Genomic DNA, 16,957 nt, shown 5'->3' with positions numbered 1-16,957 from the left:
CTTGTATTTTCCAAAGCCGTTTTATACGGCTTAACATTTTCCAGAAATTTTACATCTCCTATGGGGATACGTAAAAAATATCAATAATAATTTTTTTTGAAGTGCTCGTGAATTAGTTGTAGTTATTTTCCCCATATAAGGAGTTTTTCTGGTTCTCTGATCCATGAGGCGATGCTTGTTTTTATCTCACCCCTTCTATCCTCAATAATTAGCTAAATGTGAAAATTCACAAGAGGAATGTGCAAAATAACTGCAGAGGGTTTAATGGTCTGTTTCTCCTGAAAAAATTAAGTTCCCTGAAAAATGAAATTGACTTGATCTTCTGTTGAACATTGCTTGAGAACATTGCTGGTGTCAAATACACAATGAGAGTTGTTGTTAAATGGAACACATGCTACTCAAAACTAGATGAGCGAACTTCCTCTGTATATACAGCCTGGAGGCATCCTAAACTAACTGAATGACATGGTTGAGCAGGCTACACAAACAGGCCAGTGTGTTTCTTTAAAAATATATATAAATAAAAATATATATTATTTGAAATGACCCAGTGCTTTTAAATATTTAAGATCACTGGAGGATAGGAGAAGATTTTTTAAAATCACACACAAACACACAAAATTCCAGCCATCCCCCCCCATAACTTTGGGGATTGTGGAGCTTAGCCTCTAGTTCTCCTGCCTCCAACCCCCGCCCCCACCCGCTTTCCCTTGTTGGCCGCGCCCCCTCCGCCTGGCGCCCAATCAACGCGGACTTCGCCGGTGACGACACCGCCCCCTTTCCATCCACAGGCCTCGGCGGCCGCCGTAGCACCCCCTTCCCCTCCCTTTTGCCTGTACGTGGCAGGCGGCCCGTCGGCGGCCTATGAGCGAGGGCCCCGTGCCCCGGAAGGGGCGTGGCGACGGCCGGAAGCGGCCCTCCGACGAAGCCTATTCGCCTTGGCCGTTGGCCGCCGCTGCTCGCGCGAGAGGTGTCCGTTTCCTCACCTCACCCGCCTCACCTCACCCCGGCCGTTGCCCTCCCGCGGCCGGCCTTGTTCGCCCTCCTTCCCCTCCCCTTAACGACGCCGATCCCGCCGCCGCCTCCATGTCGCCGGTGCGGGCGGTGTTGGCGCTGCTGGCCGCCCTGGCGGCCCCGGCGGCCGGCTACTTCGTCAGCATCGACGCGCACGCGGAGGAGTGCTTCCTGGAGCGGGTCCCCTCCGGGACCAAGATGGGCCTCATCTTCGAGGTGGCCGAGGGAGGCTTCCTCGACATCGACGTGGAGGCGAGTCTCTCGTCCGGGCGGGCGGGCGGGCGGGCGGGCGGGCGAGGAGGGGGAACGCGCGTTTGTGTGTGTGTGTGTGTGTGTGTGTCTGTGTAGGAAATGTGTGTCTCGGTCCTGAGAAGGTGAGAAAGGCCGTGGATTTTTTATTTTTTTTGTGGCGATTTACCTTCGTGGTTAGCCTCACTGCCATCCAAAGTAGAACATTTATTATTATTATTATTATTATTATTATTATTATTATTATTATTATTATTATTATTATTATTATTATTATTATTATTGACTCCAAAGATAATTCAGGCTTGATTTTTCTCCTGAACCCATTTCTTCTGTCTACCTGGCCACCCAGGCTATGAGTCCAGTTCAATTTTAATTTTTTCGGGCTTATTTACCTCAGGGTTTAGCCTCGCTGGCATCCAAAGTAGGGGAGTGTCATTAATTTTGTTTGTTTTTTTGCTTCCACAGATAATTCAGGCTTGGTTTTTTTTTCTTCTCATGGGCCCATTTATTTTATCTTTCTGCACCTGCAAGGTTCAGAATCTTAGTAATTTGTACTTTTGTGAGGGTGTTGATGTGGTTGCCTAAATGGTTTGTTATGTGTTGTGCTACATGTAAAAGGACTTAATGGGGTCCAGGAAAATGCCTCTCCCATATGGTAGGGATGAGAGGGAAGGTTTTAACTTGGGATAGACCTGTGATGCAGAAGAATGAGGAAGGAAGCGGAGTGGTGACAGAACTGACCGTGAAAGGTTTTGAAGGGAAAGTGTGGGTGGAGTGGGAAGCCTTGTGAGAAAAGGAGTGGTGTTAAGTTGTTGGGGGAGAAAGGCGGAGAGCTTTTTAAAATTGGGGGTCTTTCCGTTTCTTATTCTTGGAGCAGAAGATACTTAGCATGTTTCAGATACTCCAGCCTGATTTGATGGTCTGTGAACATTTTGGCTGGGCAGTTTAGGTCAACTTGTTTGGGTAGCGAAGACAGTATGGGATGCAGGGTTAATTTAAAAATGGGGGTGCTGGGAGAAGCTCAAGGGATGAAATGTTCCTCAAAAGTCTAAAGGCTTCTTTGTGACTGCTTCCGTCTCTTTGAACCTGGAGTCTCCCTGTTATAATTTACAAAAGGTGGCCAGGAGGCTGTAGTTAATGTTAAGAGTGGGTCGCGAAGGGCAAAACTGTGTTTGGATTTAGTGTGGAAGGGCTGTAAGCTCTGATCCGTTCTGTCCCAAATTCCTGATTTCAGAACTCCGTACTTGCTGCATTTTGTTCTGATATTTCAGCCTCTTGACATGTTAATGGACTGTTATTTTGTGTTTTATTTTCACTGCACTAATAGGGGCGGTACACAAATTTAATAAGTGCCAGTGATTTGTACCAGGCACCAGTGGATATATCTCAGAATTCTGATAAACAGAATCATAGAAACCTAACATTTGCCCTATGGGCCATCCATCCTAATTTTTTACCTTCGGGCTTCATGCGTCGACCTTAGCCTGTTTCTCCTACAATTTAAAAAACACCTTGGATCATGGTTGAACACCAGGAACATGGTGTAATGTCATGGTTAGAAATAGCGTGGAGATAAATACCCTCTCTCATGTATCAACTGCAATATCCAGGAGTAGTATATTTTAGTTAAGACACAGGAGACCCTTGAATTTACTGCTTTAATGGGAGATGGAAGCTTGGTTAAACAAATCAATGCAAATAAACAGATTGAGTTATTTGGAGGTAGCTCCAGATGTTTGCTATAGTTTGGGTTAAAAGAGTTTGAGCTGGTGGCTTCTAAACCATGTGCTACCCAGATTTCTTTGAGTAGCATTAAAAATATAAAAACCAAGAATAATTTAATAAAAAGGATGACTGAAGAAGCAGAATATCAAACCACCAGCAGGGAATAAAAATCAACATAAAAACCAGCAGGAGGGAAAGACTGTAAAGATGGTAAACAATTAAAGCAAATCTTTTTGTATGCTTTGTCAGCCAGTAAAACCTGAAATTCACAGGAGGAGGGAGTATGTCCTGCTAGTTTCAGGATGTGGGATTATTTAAAAAAAAGTATAATAGGAATTACCCCCCCCTCTTTTGTTTCCAGATAACGGGTCCTGATAACAAAAACATCTACAAAGGAGACAGAGAGTCCAGTGGGAAGTACACCTTTGCGGCTCACATGGATGGAACATACAAGTTTTGCTTCAGCAACAGAATGTCCACCATGACCCCGAAAATAGTGATGTTCACTATTGACACTGGTGAAGCCCCAAAGGGGCAAGATATGGAGACAGAAGGTGAGGCCAAAGCCGTGGGGTGGGGAGGTGCTGGTTCACCGGCGTCGAAGGCAGTTGCTTTTCCTTCTATCTGCATCTTCTCAGTAATGCCTTGTTAGTTTCAAGTTCTTTCTCTCTCCTGGAAAGAGTCAGAGTATCTTGTGATCCTATTTTGTGCTGCATCGAACCGTTTTTCCCCGTCCTTCTTTCCATTTGCGGTCAAAAGCAGAGTGCCCATGGTGTCTTGCAGCAGGGGACATCACGCAATGGGCTTTCTCAAGTAGCATTGCTTCCCGGAGCTGTTGGAGAAACAGAGGTGATGTGCTCTATCCAATGTTTAAAGGGCAGAGCCCCTCTCAAATTCCAGCACTGCCCCAAGCCCACTTCTTGACAATTGACAGGTGTTTCGTGCTCACAGCCTCCCTGTGCGCATGCCATCTTTAGCCTTTGGGCCCTGAATTTGTGTTCATCTCTGATGCTTCTCTCTAGGTGGCGGAGATACCTGGGATGGTAGGTGTACTGCCTCTATAAAGAGCCTGCCGACCTCCTGCCTTGCTTTTTATAATTTGCTAACAGCTGTTGAGGCCTTGTGTGCTTCTGTGTGGGTCGCCTCGCTAACACACATTAATTATCCCAGTGGTATTGCAGTCATATATAGAAGCCAGAGAACAAGGAGCTTCTGTATTGCTTAACACCTTAAGCTTACAGGACCCACAGAATTGGTTCAGGAGGGAACTGCAGTATAAGCCACCACCCTGCCAAATCCAGAACTGCTTTTACAATTTTGTGGAGGGTGGTACTCAGAGTTTTGGGCAAAACCAGCTGCATGCTCCCCAGCTTTGGGTCTTAACTGTGAAGCAGCCTCCTCTGCACGTCCTCCCTGCCTTTTGCCTGCACTCTGAGGAGGCCGTATTGTGTTTGACCCATCACCCTGCTGCCATCAGCCTTCCTGGTCTATCTCTGAGTACCAGCCTTAAGAGAGGCAGTGTTGGTCTGAAACTGACCAGCAGTTCGGGTCTAGAGAAGGTGGGAAACCTGTGGGTGGCATCAACTCTCTTCTGGGTCTTCATTGCACCCTTCTTGCCATTTCCCCTCCAAAATGGAAAAGTATATATTCAGAAGTCGCTGAGTGGTATTGTTCTCTTGTGAAATGAAGGGGCTCCTCTCCCCCTGCCCCACAACTTGAGGTGGCCTGCTTTATATTTAGAAGGTGAAAACGGCTCCCAAACCTGCAGATCTTACCGATCCCTGCTTTAAATTACGCACTTTTCCTTAGGCCTTGATCTTCTCTCCATCCTAGCACCCATCATGCAGGTCTTCTAGCTCTGGATTTCCTTCCGCAAGCAGGTGGACTAGTGCTTCCCAAACTCCTCTCGCTTGGGGGGGTTCTTTTTTCCCTCCTTCCCAATACTTGCTCACATAATCCGAGTGGCTGTCCATAAAACTCTGGCAAATAGTTTGGGTTTGGTTTTTTTTTTAACCAGACGTGGACCCCTTGTTATAAATGTGCATGTATGGGTGTTCGCATGTTTAAGGTGTGCTGAAGATCTGTTTGACTCATAGGGGACCCACCCTTCCCCCTTATGCTCGCTGAACATGGGAATGAGGAAATAATTTATGGCAGTGTTTTTCAAAGTGGATCAGCAAAGCTGCTGGATGGGGGATTGGAAGATGGTTATGGAGAGGTGTGCAAGAGGCATGGATTATGGGAAGGTTTTTCCCTGCCCTAAGAGGTATTTTTGGGGTCTTGTATGACTAGAAAACCTCCAGGATTTGGAATTAATCACTAGGTAAAAGAATTTTTTTGTGCATTTTTAAATGGACGAAACTAAAACAAAACCCAAGCTTCTCCTGATAGACTTGTAGTGGTTTGTCAGGTAGGATTTTAGGCCCGTTGGGGTTGGATTTTGCATTTGCCCTCCAAAAATGATGCCTTCTGATTACAGCTCATCAGAACAAGCTAGAAGAAATGATTAATGAATTAGCAGTGGCCATGACAGCTGTCAAGCATGAGCAGGAGTACATGGAAGTGCGTGAAAGGATACATCGAGCAAGTAGGTGGCATGATATAACCCATGGGTGCATGTCGAGATCTAACATTTTAAAGCCATATAAAATAGATTTGGAAAAAAAAACTGTTTTTCCCCATTTGTCCCCCCCCAGCTGTTTTATTTTAAAATTTCCAGAAATTTTACACCTCTATGTATGTGTATTTCCAGTAATTCTACATTTTTATAAGCACTTTATATCTGCTTTGTATTTAAGGATTCTCACTTCTGTAGCAAAGCCTTCTGCGTAGGCCAGGTGAGGGAGGATGAGCGATTCAGCCACCTCTTCTCCCTGCTGGCCACCTGCTCGGAGCCCTTCCTACCAGTTGTCACACATTGTTGATAAGAAAACATTGATGTGTTTAGCAGGAGAGAAAGCTTGAAGCCCTGTTTGGATTGAGTCTTCTGTGAAATAAATGATGTTAAGCCAGCTGTTGAGGTTGGCATGTTTGAACATGGGAGAAATGCCAGAGTCATCCAGATCAAAGCTGTGTTGGAGCAGGAGCACCTTGCATTTAGCACCTAGGGCAACCATCTAGATCCCACGGGGCAGAGGTTTCACTCTACATACCTGCCTGCTGTAGTTTAGATGGTCATGGGGATACACAGCGTCACAGGGCTGGTTTGTTTGAGAGGAGTGCACCGAACCTGAAATCTATGTTCTAATCCAGTGTTTTTTCTTTCTGTTTTTCTTCAGTTAACGACAACACCAACAGCAGAGTGGTCCTCTGGTCCTTTTTTGAAGCTCTTGTGCTAGTTGCCATGACACTGGGACAAATCTACTATCTGAAGAGGTTTTTCGAAGTCCGGAGAGTTGTTTAATCAAACTTTATCCTCCCCCCCTCGTTTTTTTCCAGTGATCCCAGACTCTCCATCCACTGCCTACCAAATGACTTGGTTGCAGAAATCATCTAGGTTTTCTTTACCCCTGTGTTCTGAATGATACAATTTGTGTTTTAAGTTTCTTTTTAGCTTTAAATTGTTGGGGTATTTTTTTATAGAGAGAGATTCTCTCTAGGGAAATACACGCTAAGAGTTGCTCATTGAAATTGGCCGATTTTGTTTCTTGCAATCCAAAGTGGGTTCAACAGAAATCACACATGTTAGTTTTAAAACAGTACTGTTGGGTTTTTTTTAAAGTTCTTTTCCTGATTCTTCCTGTATTTACACACACACCCTTGTTTGTGTGTTTTTGTTTTGGTTAGCTAAAAAGATAACTCTTCCTACCCACGGGAAATGGTAGCACAGTCCAAAAAGAGACTTTTTGATATTACGGCTTAAACCTGTGGGGAGACTCTTAACTCTTTAAAAGAATGTCTTTTCCAGTGTACATGGGAATCATGCAGACCTGCCCGTACTTTGAAGAAAATAACCCCCTATGCCAGGAAAGAAATGGGTGTCTTCCTGGTCGAACAGAACCGAACTCCCGCTGATGGTTCTGTTGGGATACCCTGATTTGGCGCCTCTAAAAACCTTCAGTACTTTCACTGTAATTACACTGGGTTGTTCCCTGAAATTCTTGCTTGATAGAGATCAGAAAGGTCACACACTGCTTGTACCATTTCGCCACGTGGTCGTGGCAGACAAACCTGTGAACGAGCAGCTGTGTGTAGGAACTTGACAAAACATGACCCCCCCCACCACCATGTTGTTCTTTTCTCTTTGTTTTGCTTCTAGATCCAAAGCTGCTTCTGTGTTTAGCACTGTTGTAGAATTGAGTACTCAGGATGATGGTTCCTGATGCCAAACGGTTAATTAAAGGGGAAGGAGGTTTTATCTTAATGCTATGCAGCCCCATATATCTAAATCTATCTGTATATTTTCAAAGAGCAGCATCTTGGCTGCGGAGATGTCCTAATAACACCAGGACTGTACGCCACCTTTCCTGTGAGGGAGACTCATGTGCCTTTTACATGACAGAGAAAAAAATATGAAATGGGTGCCATTTTTCCTGGTCAGTGAATCTTCCCAGGAGGTCCTTGTGCAGTTAATAGGGAAAACAACGGAGAGGGCCAGTGGGTGGAGCTTCCCAGTTCCTGCAACTCTGAAAAGAAGCTGTGCCTCTTGAGTTTCTCTTTGTTGAACTGCTGTTGAAAGCACAGGAGCCTCTGTCAAGAAAGGAGTTGGCATTCCCAAAATAAGGCTGTTTTGAAATACCAATATATTTTGGGTGGTTTTTTTTTCCTCTCTCTTCGGACATGCATTGACTTCAGTTTTTGTACAAACTATTTTTCTTCTATCCGGGATGATGGGTTTAAAAAAAAATAATTGCGTCTGTCTGCAGGAGCGGGTGCCGATCCAAGATTATGTTGTGGCTAATGTATATTAGACTGATGTATATTGGTTGTAATTTTGGGGGTGGGTGGGAGCGGATTCTTTTCGCGGGGGGGGGGCATTCTACCAGTAATGAATGCATAAAGGAGTTTTGTACCAAATTTAATTTAATTAAAATTTGTTACAAGTTTTCATGGTTCAAGTAATCTTTTTCAGCCTTCGGTGGACACTTGACAGCCGTTCTTCAAATAGGTGGCTGCCCCTCCCCCATCTCAGTGCAGCTGCTGTATGCCAACTCTTGTGAGAAATTCAATTCGATTTGGAAGATGTATCTTCAAAAGTGCTTGAAATATGGCCACGTTCAATAAATAAAACACCTTCTTTTTAAAAAAAACAGAGCGCCTGTTGGTTGTCTTGCATTTTAAAATAGCATTTCTTCCCCCCTTATTGTTTCCACTTGTTTGTATGCAAATCAGAATTTGTGTGATGAAGAGGGTCAGAAACCTTGCTTGAAACTCTGGAATGTTTACCGTTTTTCCCAACCACTGTGATAGTTTGCTGCCTTAATTGCAAGGCAAGGTACGTGTAAAATGAGTTTTTGGAGCGTTTATTCCGTTGTTTTGAGGATTTATGTTTCACCTTCCATTCCAATGATTTCCTGAAGAAACGTACAGCAGATGTTAATAACACAAACCCTCTAAACCTATGCATAATGTACATGCAATGTCATAACCTCCTGGCCATTAGATAAAGTCAGAGGATGCTTTCAAGAGAAAGTGGTTCTTGAACCAAGATTTCTTGCCCTCAGAGAGGGCAGGTGCAGACTTTTTCCATCAGCTGCTGCTTCAGGTAATGGAAGCGTCCAGAACAGTGGGGTGTGCAACCAGGCTGTGTGTTTTATACTTGAATAGTTCTATGCAGTCAAGTCCATTCTGACTTAGCGGTGACTCTAGTCAGGTTTTCCTGGGTATCAATTAGTCCCTTCTGGTGATGGTATTGGACTCAGCCACTTGCCCAAGGCTACAGAGGCTGGTTCTCTTGGAAGGCAAAGTCCGGGACTTGGAACTTCCAACCTACGGCTTCACAGACAGGAACTCAGACTTACTGAGGTATCCAGACACCTGTTGTGCTTGGAGAACAAAATTATTCGCAAGTTAATGTCCTTGAATAATTCAGCCACTGTGGGAAGATGAATTCATGGCACCTCTACACCTACATGTGGAGTAATGCATGGCATTTCCACGGAGTGTTGAGAACGACCCCGGGGAGCTGCTACCAATTAGCAGGAGACCTGGATAATTCTAAACTAGGTGGGCCACTGGTCTGACATGGCAGGGCCCCATCTTTATTCCAGAAGGGGATAAGAATGTACAGTCCTGTCATTTTTAAGACCAAAAAGAAGTAAAATAAAAGACTGAATAAAACAGTAGATCAGAGCAGAACTAAATGGGTTATTGGGTAGCGTGCAGGGAACATTTTCATTTTCTCTTTTATTCCTGGGTCCCAGAACACTGTCCAGATTTTTGCTCCTCTTGACTCCCTCCATGTGGGGGACCCATGACCGACAGAACAGAGTTCCCAGCTGGGAGAAATAACCCCCCCCCCCAGGGTGGATGGATAAAGTTAACTGAGGGCAGCTTGGGGTGGGGGGATGATGATGGGAAACGCAGCCCAACCACCTGTCGGGGCCAAAGGATAGGAAAGAGGCAGCGCCACAGTCCTGATTGAGTCGGGAAAACTCCCAGGGAGGCTCAGAAATCTCTTGGGGCTCGCGCGGAACTAAAAGAGCACGGCTTTGTTTCCCGCCCGGGCGCTTCAAGGAACGGACCGGATTCCCCGCAGGGGGACCCGTGAGAGGGACGGACCGTGGTTGACACCCGCCGGGAAGGAAACCAGGAAGATGGAGGAAGTCACGGAGGGCAGGTGGGCTTCCTTGCCCGTTCGGCTGAGCCCAGGCGTCTTGCGGGCCTTGCAGGAGCTGGGGTTTTCCCACATGACTCCCGTACAGGTAGGCCTTACCTGGCCCGGGGAGGGGGGGGAAGAATATAGGAAGAAGACCCGGACGAAGGAAAATAGCCACTTTTAAAGGGTTATTTTTGGGCACTCTGGTCTCCTAGGGTCGAAAAACAGAGCCCACAGTAAGCCTGTCTTTAACTGCATCAGCCAAGGACGGTTTGGGAATGAGTATTTTATTTATTTGAAATATTTCCGTCCGGCTTTTCTCCTTGAAAAGGAGCCAAGGTGGCTTAACATCCCTAAAAAGACAATGTTATAAAATATAATAAAAGCTAAAGCAGTAAGTATGCAAATATTGAAAAAGGATTAAACAAGTCGCGTATTAAAAGCGGTAAATAAAATCAGTACTAAAAGCACATTTGAAAGCAACAAGAGTACAACAATCCAATATGAAAAAAAAAAACCCTTTCAGGCACCGTTTCCTTACTGGGAAGTGTCTTATCTCCTATCACACATTTTGTGGAACTGCAACATCGGCATTTCATCTTCCTTGGGTGACGTCGCAACTTTAATTCCCAAAAAAGATCCAGTATTTCATCTTCATGAAATAGTGGACGTTTGTTTTCTTGGGAAATGAGGCCTGTTTGCTCATAAGTGATGGCTTACTTTGGAGGCGCAAAAAGCAGGTGTCCTCTGTCTGCAGTACAAAAAAAAGGCATATAGACACAAACTCAATTAAAGTAAATCCAATTAGAGGATGCTGATTAGCCTCAGCCAGTATGTAAATTGTAGACGTTTCTCTTCCATTTGGGCATTGATCTGGTTGGTTGAAAGGCACAGAATATTCACTGTGTCTGCTTTAAGTTCCCAACAGTATTATTCAAGCATGTTAACTCACCAGTGCTCCATCTTTCTTTTTCTAAAGTATATCCGTTGTTTTGTTTTTCAGTCTGCAACAATTCCGTTGTTCATGACAAATAAGGATGTGGCTGCTGAAGCAGTGAGTGTTTTGCCTCGGCTTTGATTTTGTCACTGGTTTGTGTGCAGTGCTGAAGAAACTCTTAATGCTTCTTCTTATTTTCATGTTTCCAGGTAACTGGCAGTGGCAAAACGTTAGCGTTTGTCATCCCCATCATAGAAATTCTGCTTCGAAGGGAAGAAGCACTCAAGAAAATGCAGGTAAAATACTGTGATTTCCCTTTTTCCACTTTTTTTTAAAAAAGGAAAGACCTGGGAGATGGTCTGGGGCAATGGATCAACCAGGCATATAAATATTTAACGTTGGTGCCTAAGACTGTTCTTGTCTATTTTGTTGCTAGTGATTGGTGATTTAGCAAGACTTACCATTTTGGAGTGCCTCATTCCTCAAACGTGGAAAGTGTGGAAATAATGGAGCAGCCAGATGAACGGCTGCAACATAGACGTTTCTGAGTTACTTCTGTGCCCTAGTTATGTGTTGTGAACTCAACGTTTATTGGCACCAAAGATTAGAAATGTTACCTTTTAGAACTTACAGCTCTTGCAGTGGTGGCTGTTGGATTCTTGGAGCTGGGATCTGGAAAAGTAATATTTCCCATCTCAGATTCCCGGGCCATATAGTGTTCTGTCTCTCTTTGGCTTTAGCCACTCTCCTCTCACCAGCGTTCATGAATTCTGCTGACTTTTCATGGGAAACTTGGCCGTTTGCGTTGATGCAAGACAAAAGGAGTAAATTGTACTCTGGCGTGAAAGCCATTCAAGTTTTCATGTCCATGTTCTCTGTGGTGTTTCAGGTCGGTGCCATTGTTATCACGCCCACGAGAGAGCTCGCTACTCAAATAGACGAAGTGATATCCCACTTCAGAAAGCATTTCCCACAGTTTAGGTAAGAACATTCTGGTTGTTGAGACTGTTGGCACCACAGCGTGCATAGATGGGTTTTTAAATCATGTGTGCGCTTTATTTCAGCCAGTGCCTTTTAATTGGTGGGAAGAATCCCATGGAAGATATCGAAAGATTCAAAGCAGGAGGGTGAGTCACTTTGGGGGCTTCTACTACTTGGGCACCGAATTTCCAAAAACTCTTTATTTGAATTACACATCCTGCATGTAGTGGCTAGAATCCTGTGTCAGTAACTCTCTCATTTTACCAGATTTTTGAGTTACTCACACCATGGCCAAAAATAGTGCTGCTTAAACTGACAAGCATTGCACAAATGTAACTTTTGGAGGCGAATAGTCGCCTGCGGCATACTAAGTCACGTAACAGTCTTGTGCCTATGCCTGAAGTTAGAGCCTCTTCTCTAAACCAGACTGGAAAGCTTCTTTTTCTTTCTGCAACAGTGGAAACATCCTTGTCGCTACCCCAGGTCGTTTAGTGGACATGTTCCGGAGGAAGGCGGAGGGTCTGGATCTGGCCAGCGCTGTGAAATCTCTTGATGTTCTGGTCTTGGATGAAGCAGATCGGCTTTTAGATATGGGCTTTGAAGCAAGGTATTTCCTTTGTGAGCGCCGTTGTAATAAACCTAGGGCTGCAGGATGAACCTATGGGGACATTTTCAGTATTAGACCTTCTGACTTCATTTCCCATCTGCCCCACTCTTTTTTTTTGAGCCCAGCTGCAGTCTCCAGTAGCCAAAGTGGGGGCAGTGGATTTTCTCAGTAACACGAAGCATTTTGTGACAGCTTAGCTTTCTATGGGCAGTCATCCACGAAAAGGCCTGTCCTGAGTGAGTTTGTTTGTTAGTGAAGGATCAAAATAGCCACCTTAATTTCTTTCTTTCTTTTTTTTTTTTTTTTTGGACTATCCTTGGGGATCTGGCTGTTGAATCTGTCAAAACGAGCATCTACATTGAAGAATTTGCCACTGCAACATTGTCTTGAAGTCCATCGTCACAGGCAATGTTATTGTTAACTGGCCGTGGGTTTCATCCGCTTGCAAATTTATACCGCCTCCTTTTCCCCTATTGCATATATAGTCGGTCAGCAGATTTCCCCGTGTTCACCCTCCTGGTGTTTAATTCACATTTCTGTTTGGCCACTGGAGGAAGAAGGATGCTGAAGATGATGGACCTTTTAGTTTAACCCAGCCTGGTTCTCCTGTCTTTCCTTAACTCTGCTCCTTTGCAGCTTAAATACCATTTTGGACTTTTTGCCCAAGCAGAGACGGACGGGCCTCTTTTCGGCAACTCAGACCCAAGAAGTCGAGAACTTGGTGAGAGCGGGCCTTCGTAACCCTGTCCGTATTTCGGTGAAGGAGAAAGGGGTGGCTGCGAGCAACACCCAGAAGACCCCTACCCGGCTCCAGAACTACTACATGGTGAGCAGCGCTCCCTTGCCAAACACGATAAATCCCCTGGGATTTCATAGGGCAGAGCTATTGCAGTTAAAATGGCATTAAACTGTTAACAGCTGTATATTGTGTACGTTCACTCTTTGAATGGCAAAGTGGCTTTAAATAGCCCTGACCCAGCTCAAAAACTTTTCTGCCCATTTGTTCCCCGGCGCGTGCATGATGTGGCCGTCCTGGTTGCTCTCTTTTTTTCAGGGTACTTGTTGATGTATCGAGTCGGGTGAGATACATCATAGGTTCTTGCCCGCAAAAGCTTGCAACCTAAACTTGAAAAACCGAAGAGGAAAAAGTTGAGCTAAATGCCAGGAGATGCAGCTAGATATATTTTGCATTTCCTTCCCCCCCCATTGGATACATTTGGTTTAACCCGGCAAAGAGATTGGAAGGAACCCCCCCCCCATCTTGTTCCATTGCTTTTGTGCTCCCTTTTATTTATTCCTACCTCTTTTATTCCTGGATCTCCCTATTCAGATCTGCAAAGCCGATGACAAGTTCAACCAGCTGGTCCACTTCCTTCGTCAACACAAGCCAGAAAAACATCTGGTCTTTTTCAGGTAATTTGGAATGGAGACCCTCTGTGGTCTTGTATTTACAGAGAGATTGTCCAGCACGGCGGCGGGCGGTCTCTGAGGCGTTTGGCTTTTTAAAATTTTTTTGCAGTACTTGTGCCTGTGTGGAATATTACGGGAAGGCTCTGGAATCCTTGGTTAAGAACGTGAAAATAATGTGCATCCATGGGAAAATGAAACACAAGCGCAATAAGATCTTCACAGAATTCCGGAAACTTCCAAGGTGAGTTGATTTATTTAATTTTTGTAATGGAATTGATGATTAAACGCCTAGCAGAAAATGTGTATATATAGGGGCTTTGTGCTGGAAGGTTGATTTTGGTGTAACCGTTTAAAAAGTCAGAATGGTTGACTTAAGAATTCAGAACAAAGTCGCCAAATGGCAGAAGTTGGAAACGTCAGTCTTGGTTCTGTTTCCTTTAAGAATGTTGTGCTCCCTCTTCACTTTCTAGTGGTGTCCTTGTTTGTACTGACGTGATGGCTCGGGGCATCGATATTCCTGAAGTGAACTGGGTATTGCAATATGATCCTCCAAGCAGTGCAAGGTACCTGCTTTTCTCTGCTCATTAAAAATAGGACCGTTTTTAATCACTGTTGTGAATACGGTTTCAGAATATCAATAAACTACCAAGCCTAAGGGTCATAGCAGATCTGTGGGGGGGCGTTATCTTGGTTGTAGCATTTAATGCTCAAGATACTTTGTCTTGCTAAGGATCTTCTCTCTTCTTCACCTAATGTTCTAGTGCATTTGTACATCGCTGTGGGCGCACTGCGCGCATCGGCCACCAAGGCAACGCCCTTGTTTTCCTCCTCCCCATGGAAGAAACCTATATAAATTTTCTCGCCATTAACCAAAAGGTGAGTAGATTTCTTGGTTCTTACAAAGAGTAAGAAAGAATTTCTGGATTCCTTCTGGAATAGAAGAGTCGGACAGCTCATTAGTTTGTTAGGGACTATTTTATAGCAGGCCTACAATTTATCGAACTACTGTGCAGATGGTTAAAGGGCAAGGTGGCCTCTGCCCCACAGCTATACAATGTAGTAGATTTGGTACAAAAAGAAAAAAGGGGGTGGGGAAGAAAAGAGGAAAGCATGGCGTGCCTTCCGGCCCTCGTGGGAAAAGCGACCGCTATTCTTTTCTCTCCACGGCTGCTGTTCTTTGTGTGTAAAGCCTTTTGGTCTAAAAATGATGTAGAGGGGGGAAAACCCCTGTCTTTTTCTTGCATCAAAAGTAGAATTCTGTGATTGAACAAAAAGAGGAATACTTCCAGGGGCTTGCTGCCTGTAATTGGAAATTGAAATCTCTTTGACTAGTGCCCCATGGAGGAAATGCAGCTGCAGACAAACGTGGCGAATGTCCTGCCCAAATTGAAGTCGCTGGCTTTGGCTGACAGAGCTGTATACGAGAAGGGGATGAAGGCGTTTGTGTCTTACATACAAGCCTATGCCAAACACGAGTGCAGTCTGATCTTCCGGTTAAAAGGTAATTAGCAACCCTCTTTTGATTGATGTTTCTACCAATTGGTTTTGTAGCTCATCCCCTGTCTTTTGTTCTGTGGGCACAGGTGACAAACTGTGGAGGATGAGCAGACTTTTGCCACTACCTGAAAGGCTTTCTCCTGTTTATCTCTCAAGGATGTAAGCTGCCTTGGGTCTTTTTTTAAGGAGAAAGGTGGGGTTAAAATATTTTAAATAAAATGAATAAATAAACTATAGCTTGTAATTTCATCCGTCCGTCTATGGTTAATATTGACAATGGTTTGTTGGCTTCAAAACATGATTTAGAGAGCAAGTTGGTTCCAAAAGAACAATTAGCCATGGTTAAGATTTAACCATGGTGTAGGGTTCAGATGCAACATTAAACTATGGTTTATAAAAAAAATTTGTGAAAGCTTTTAAACTATTCTCTGGCACCAAGAGGAGAGGGTGGGGTGAATAGGCGCAGTCAAGGCACTGCCCCACTGCATCTTTCCTTTGTCATTTTCACCCACAATCCTCCTCCTCTTCCCTCCCATTTCAACAGACTTGGACTTTCCCAGCCTGGCCCGAGGCTTTGCTTTGCTGAAGCTGCCGAGAATGCCGGAGCTCAAAGGCAAATCTTTCTCAGACTTCACGCCCGTCGATGTTGACACGGATTCCATTGCCTTCAAAGACAAGAACCGGGAAAAGCAGAGGCAGAAGTTTCTAGAGCAGCGGAGGAAGGAGAGGCAGGAGCAAGAAGGGAAGAGGAAGTTCACCCGGAATAAGGCCTGGTCGAAGCAGAAAGCCAAGAAAGAGAAGAAGAAAAAGATGACCGCAAAACGGAAAAAAGAGGAGGTGAGATGCGGAAAGAGGCATTTTAACCCCTATAACCGGCCTCTCTGCTGGCGGGCAGGATTTGAGTCCTGATGCCACTTACCTGTCTTTATACGGAAAGAGGAGATTAGAGCCATTGCATCGGATGTGGTTGAAACCAGGGAGGTTGGGTCTGAGTTCCTATTAAAAACAAGCTTTTCCGCCCCAGGAAACAAGGGAGGGGTGGGTGGTTCCCGAATCATGAGTTGAATCGGAGTCATCAGAAAAAATAAAATAAACACTGAGTCGAGTCACCAGAGCGGCTTCAGTCCAACTTGACATCAGTTCCCGTCCCTCAAGTCCCCTGCCCCTGGTTGAAAAACCCATCTGATCATCTCCTGTCGTCTTCGTGTGCATTTTAAATGCAAGCCACTCCGGGCGATTGTATTCTTGGCTAGAGAACAAACCAGCGTCCACTGGGGTTGATAGCAGAAGAGCAGGGTTCCTGTTTGGGGTTAGACCTGTTCTTCTAAATCTCCTTTGTCCACAGGGTTCGGACGTAGAAGACGGCGATATGGAGGAGCTCCTGAACGACACACGGCTCTTAAAGAGGTTAAAGAAGGGCAAGATCAGCGAGGAGGAGTTTGAGAAGAAGCTGCTGTGCAGGGGGAAGGACGTCCAGCTGGGGACCGCGAGTGGCTCTGATTCTGAAGGGTAACGTGGTCGCTGAAGGCTAGTCTTTCCAATGTTAATAAAATGGATTTTATATATATATATATTCAGCTGGTGCCGTTTTCACCCTTGATGCTAGCACTACTAGGCTCTTGTGAGACAGCCTGGGATTTTATCTGCAGAACTGAGTAGGTGTAAGCCTCTTCTCTCAGTTGGGAATTATGGGGATCTGCCCTTAGGAGGAGGAAGTATCATTGGCTCTGATAAAGACTGCAGCTCTTGGGACTTTCAGCCCGGCGCCTGAAACCGT

General features: G+C 44.9%; 2 protein-coding genes across 3 annotated transcripts; both read left to right on the top strand.

The window, feature by feature from the left end:
• Window positions 1-892: 892 nt before the first annotated feature.
• Window positions 893-8,240, top strand: TMED2 (transmembrane p24 trafficking protein 2). Of its 2 annotated transcripts, XM_072983074.2 has the most exons (5): window positions 893-1,266; window positions 3,353-3,545; window positions 4,014-4,034; window positions 5,471-5,578; window positions 6,270-8,240. In XM_072983074.2, exons 1-5 carry the CDS (start codon window positions 1,087-1,089, stop codon window positions 6,392-6,394), a joined length of 627 nt encoding a protein of 208 aa, XP_072839175.1. In that variant the 5' UTR covers window positions 893-1,086; the 3' UTR covers window positions 6,395-8,240. The 2 variants fall into 2 exon arrangements, with proteins under 2 accessions (XP_072839175.1, XP_020658372.1); XM_020802713.3 differs by lacking the exon at window positions 4,014-4,034 and having other exon boundaries at window positions 898-1,266.
• Window positions 8,241-9,702: 1,462 nt separating this feature from the next.
• On the top strand, window positions 9,703-16,749 carry DDX55 (DEAD-box helicase 55). Its single transcript, XM_020802642.3, has 14 exons — window positions 9,703-9,854; window positions 10,752-10,802; window positions 10,895-10,981; window positions 11,575-11,666; window positions 11,750-11,812; window positions 12,124-12,273; window positions 12,910-13,099; window positions 13,604-13,686; window positions 13,793-13,924; window positions 14,154-14,246; window positions 14,445-14,559; window positions 15,016-15,184; window positions 15,725-16,017; window positions 16,526-16,749. The coding sequence occupies exons 1-14, from the start codon at window positions 9,747-9,749 to the stop codon at window positions 16,691-16,693; spliced, it is 1,794 nt and encodes a 597-aa protein (XP_020658301.3). The 5' UTR covers window positions 9,703-9,746; the 3' UTR covers window positions 16,694-16,749.
• Window positions 16,750-16,957: the final 208 nt, after the last annotated feature.

The sequence above is a fragment of the Pogona vitticeps genome, chromosome 14, assembly GCF_051106095.1.
Source record: "Pogona vitticeps strain Pit_001003342236 chromosome 14, PviZW2.1, whole genome shotgun sequence".
In the NCBI taxonomy this organism is placed as follows: Eukaryota; Metazoa; Chordata; class Lepidosauria; order Squamata; family Agamidae; genus Pogona; species Pogona vitticeps.
This window is presented reverse-complemented; position numbering and strand designations above follow the sequence as displayed.

Bases quoted from the DNA above. Each gene is read 5' to 3' on its own strand.
- TMED2 (XM_072983074.2), top strand. From the start codon at position 1,087: ATGTCGCCGGTGCGGGCGGTGTTGGCGCTGCTGGCCGCCCTGGCGGCC. The intron at 4,035-5,470 runs GTAGGTGTACTG...TTCTGATTACAG, and splicing joins TGGCGGAGATACCTGGGATG to CTCATCAGAACAAGCTAGAA. The intron at 5,579-6,269 runs GTAGGTGGCATG...GTTTTTCTTCAG, and splicing joins TGAAAGGATACATCGAGCAA to TTAACGACAACACCAACAGC.
- DDX55 (XM_020802642.3), top strand. From the start codon at position 9,747: ATGGAGGAAGTCACGGAGGGCAGGTGGGCTTCCTTGCCCGTTCGGCTG. The intron at 13,925-14,153 runs GTGAGTTGATTT...TTCACTTTCTAG, and splicing joins GAATTCCGGAAACTTCCAAG to TGGTGTCCTTGTTTGTACTG. The intron at 15,185-15,724 runs GTAATTAGCAAC...CCATTTCAACAG, and splicing joins TCTGATCTTCCGGTTAAAAG to ACTTGGACTTTCCCAGCCTG.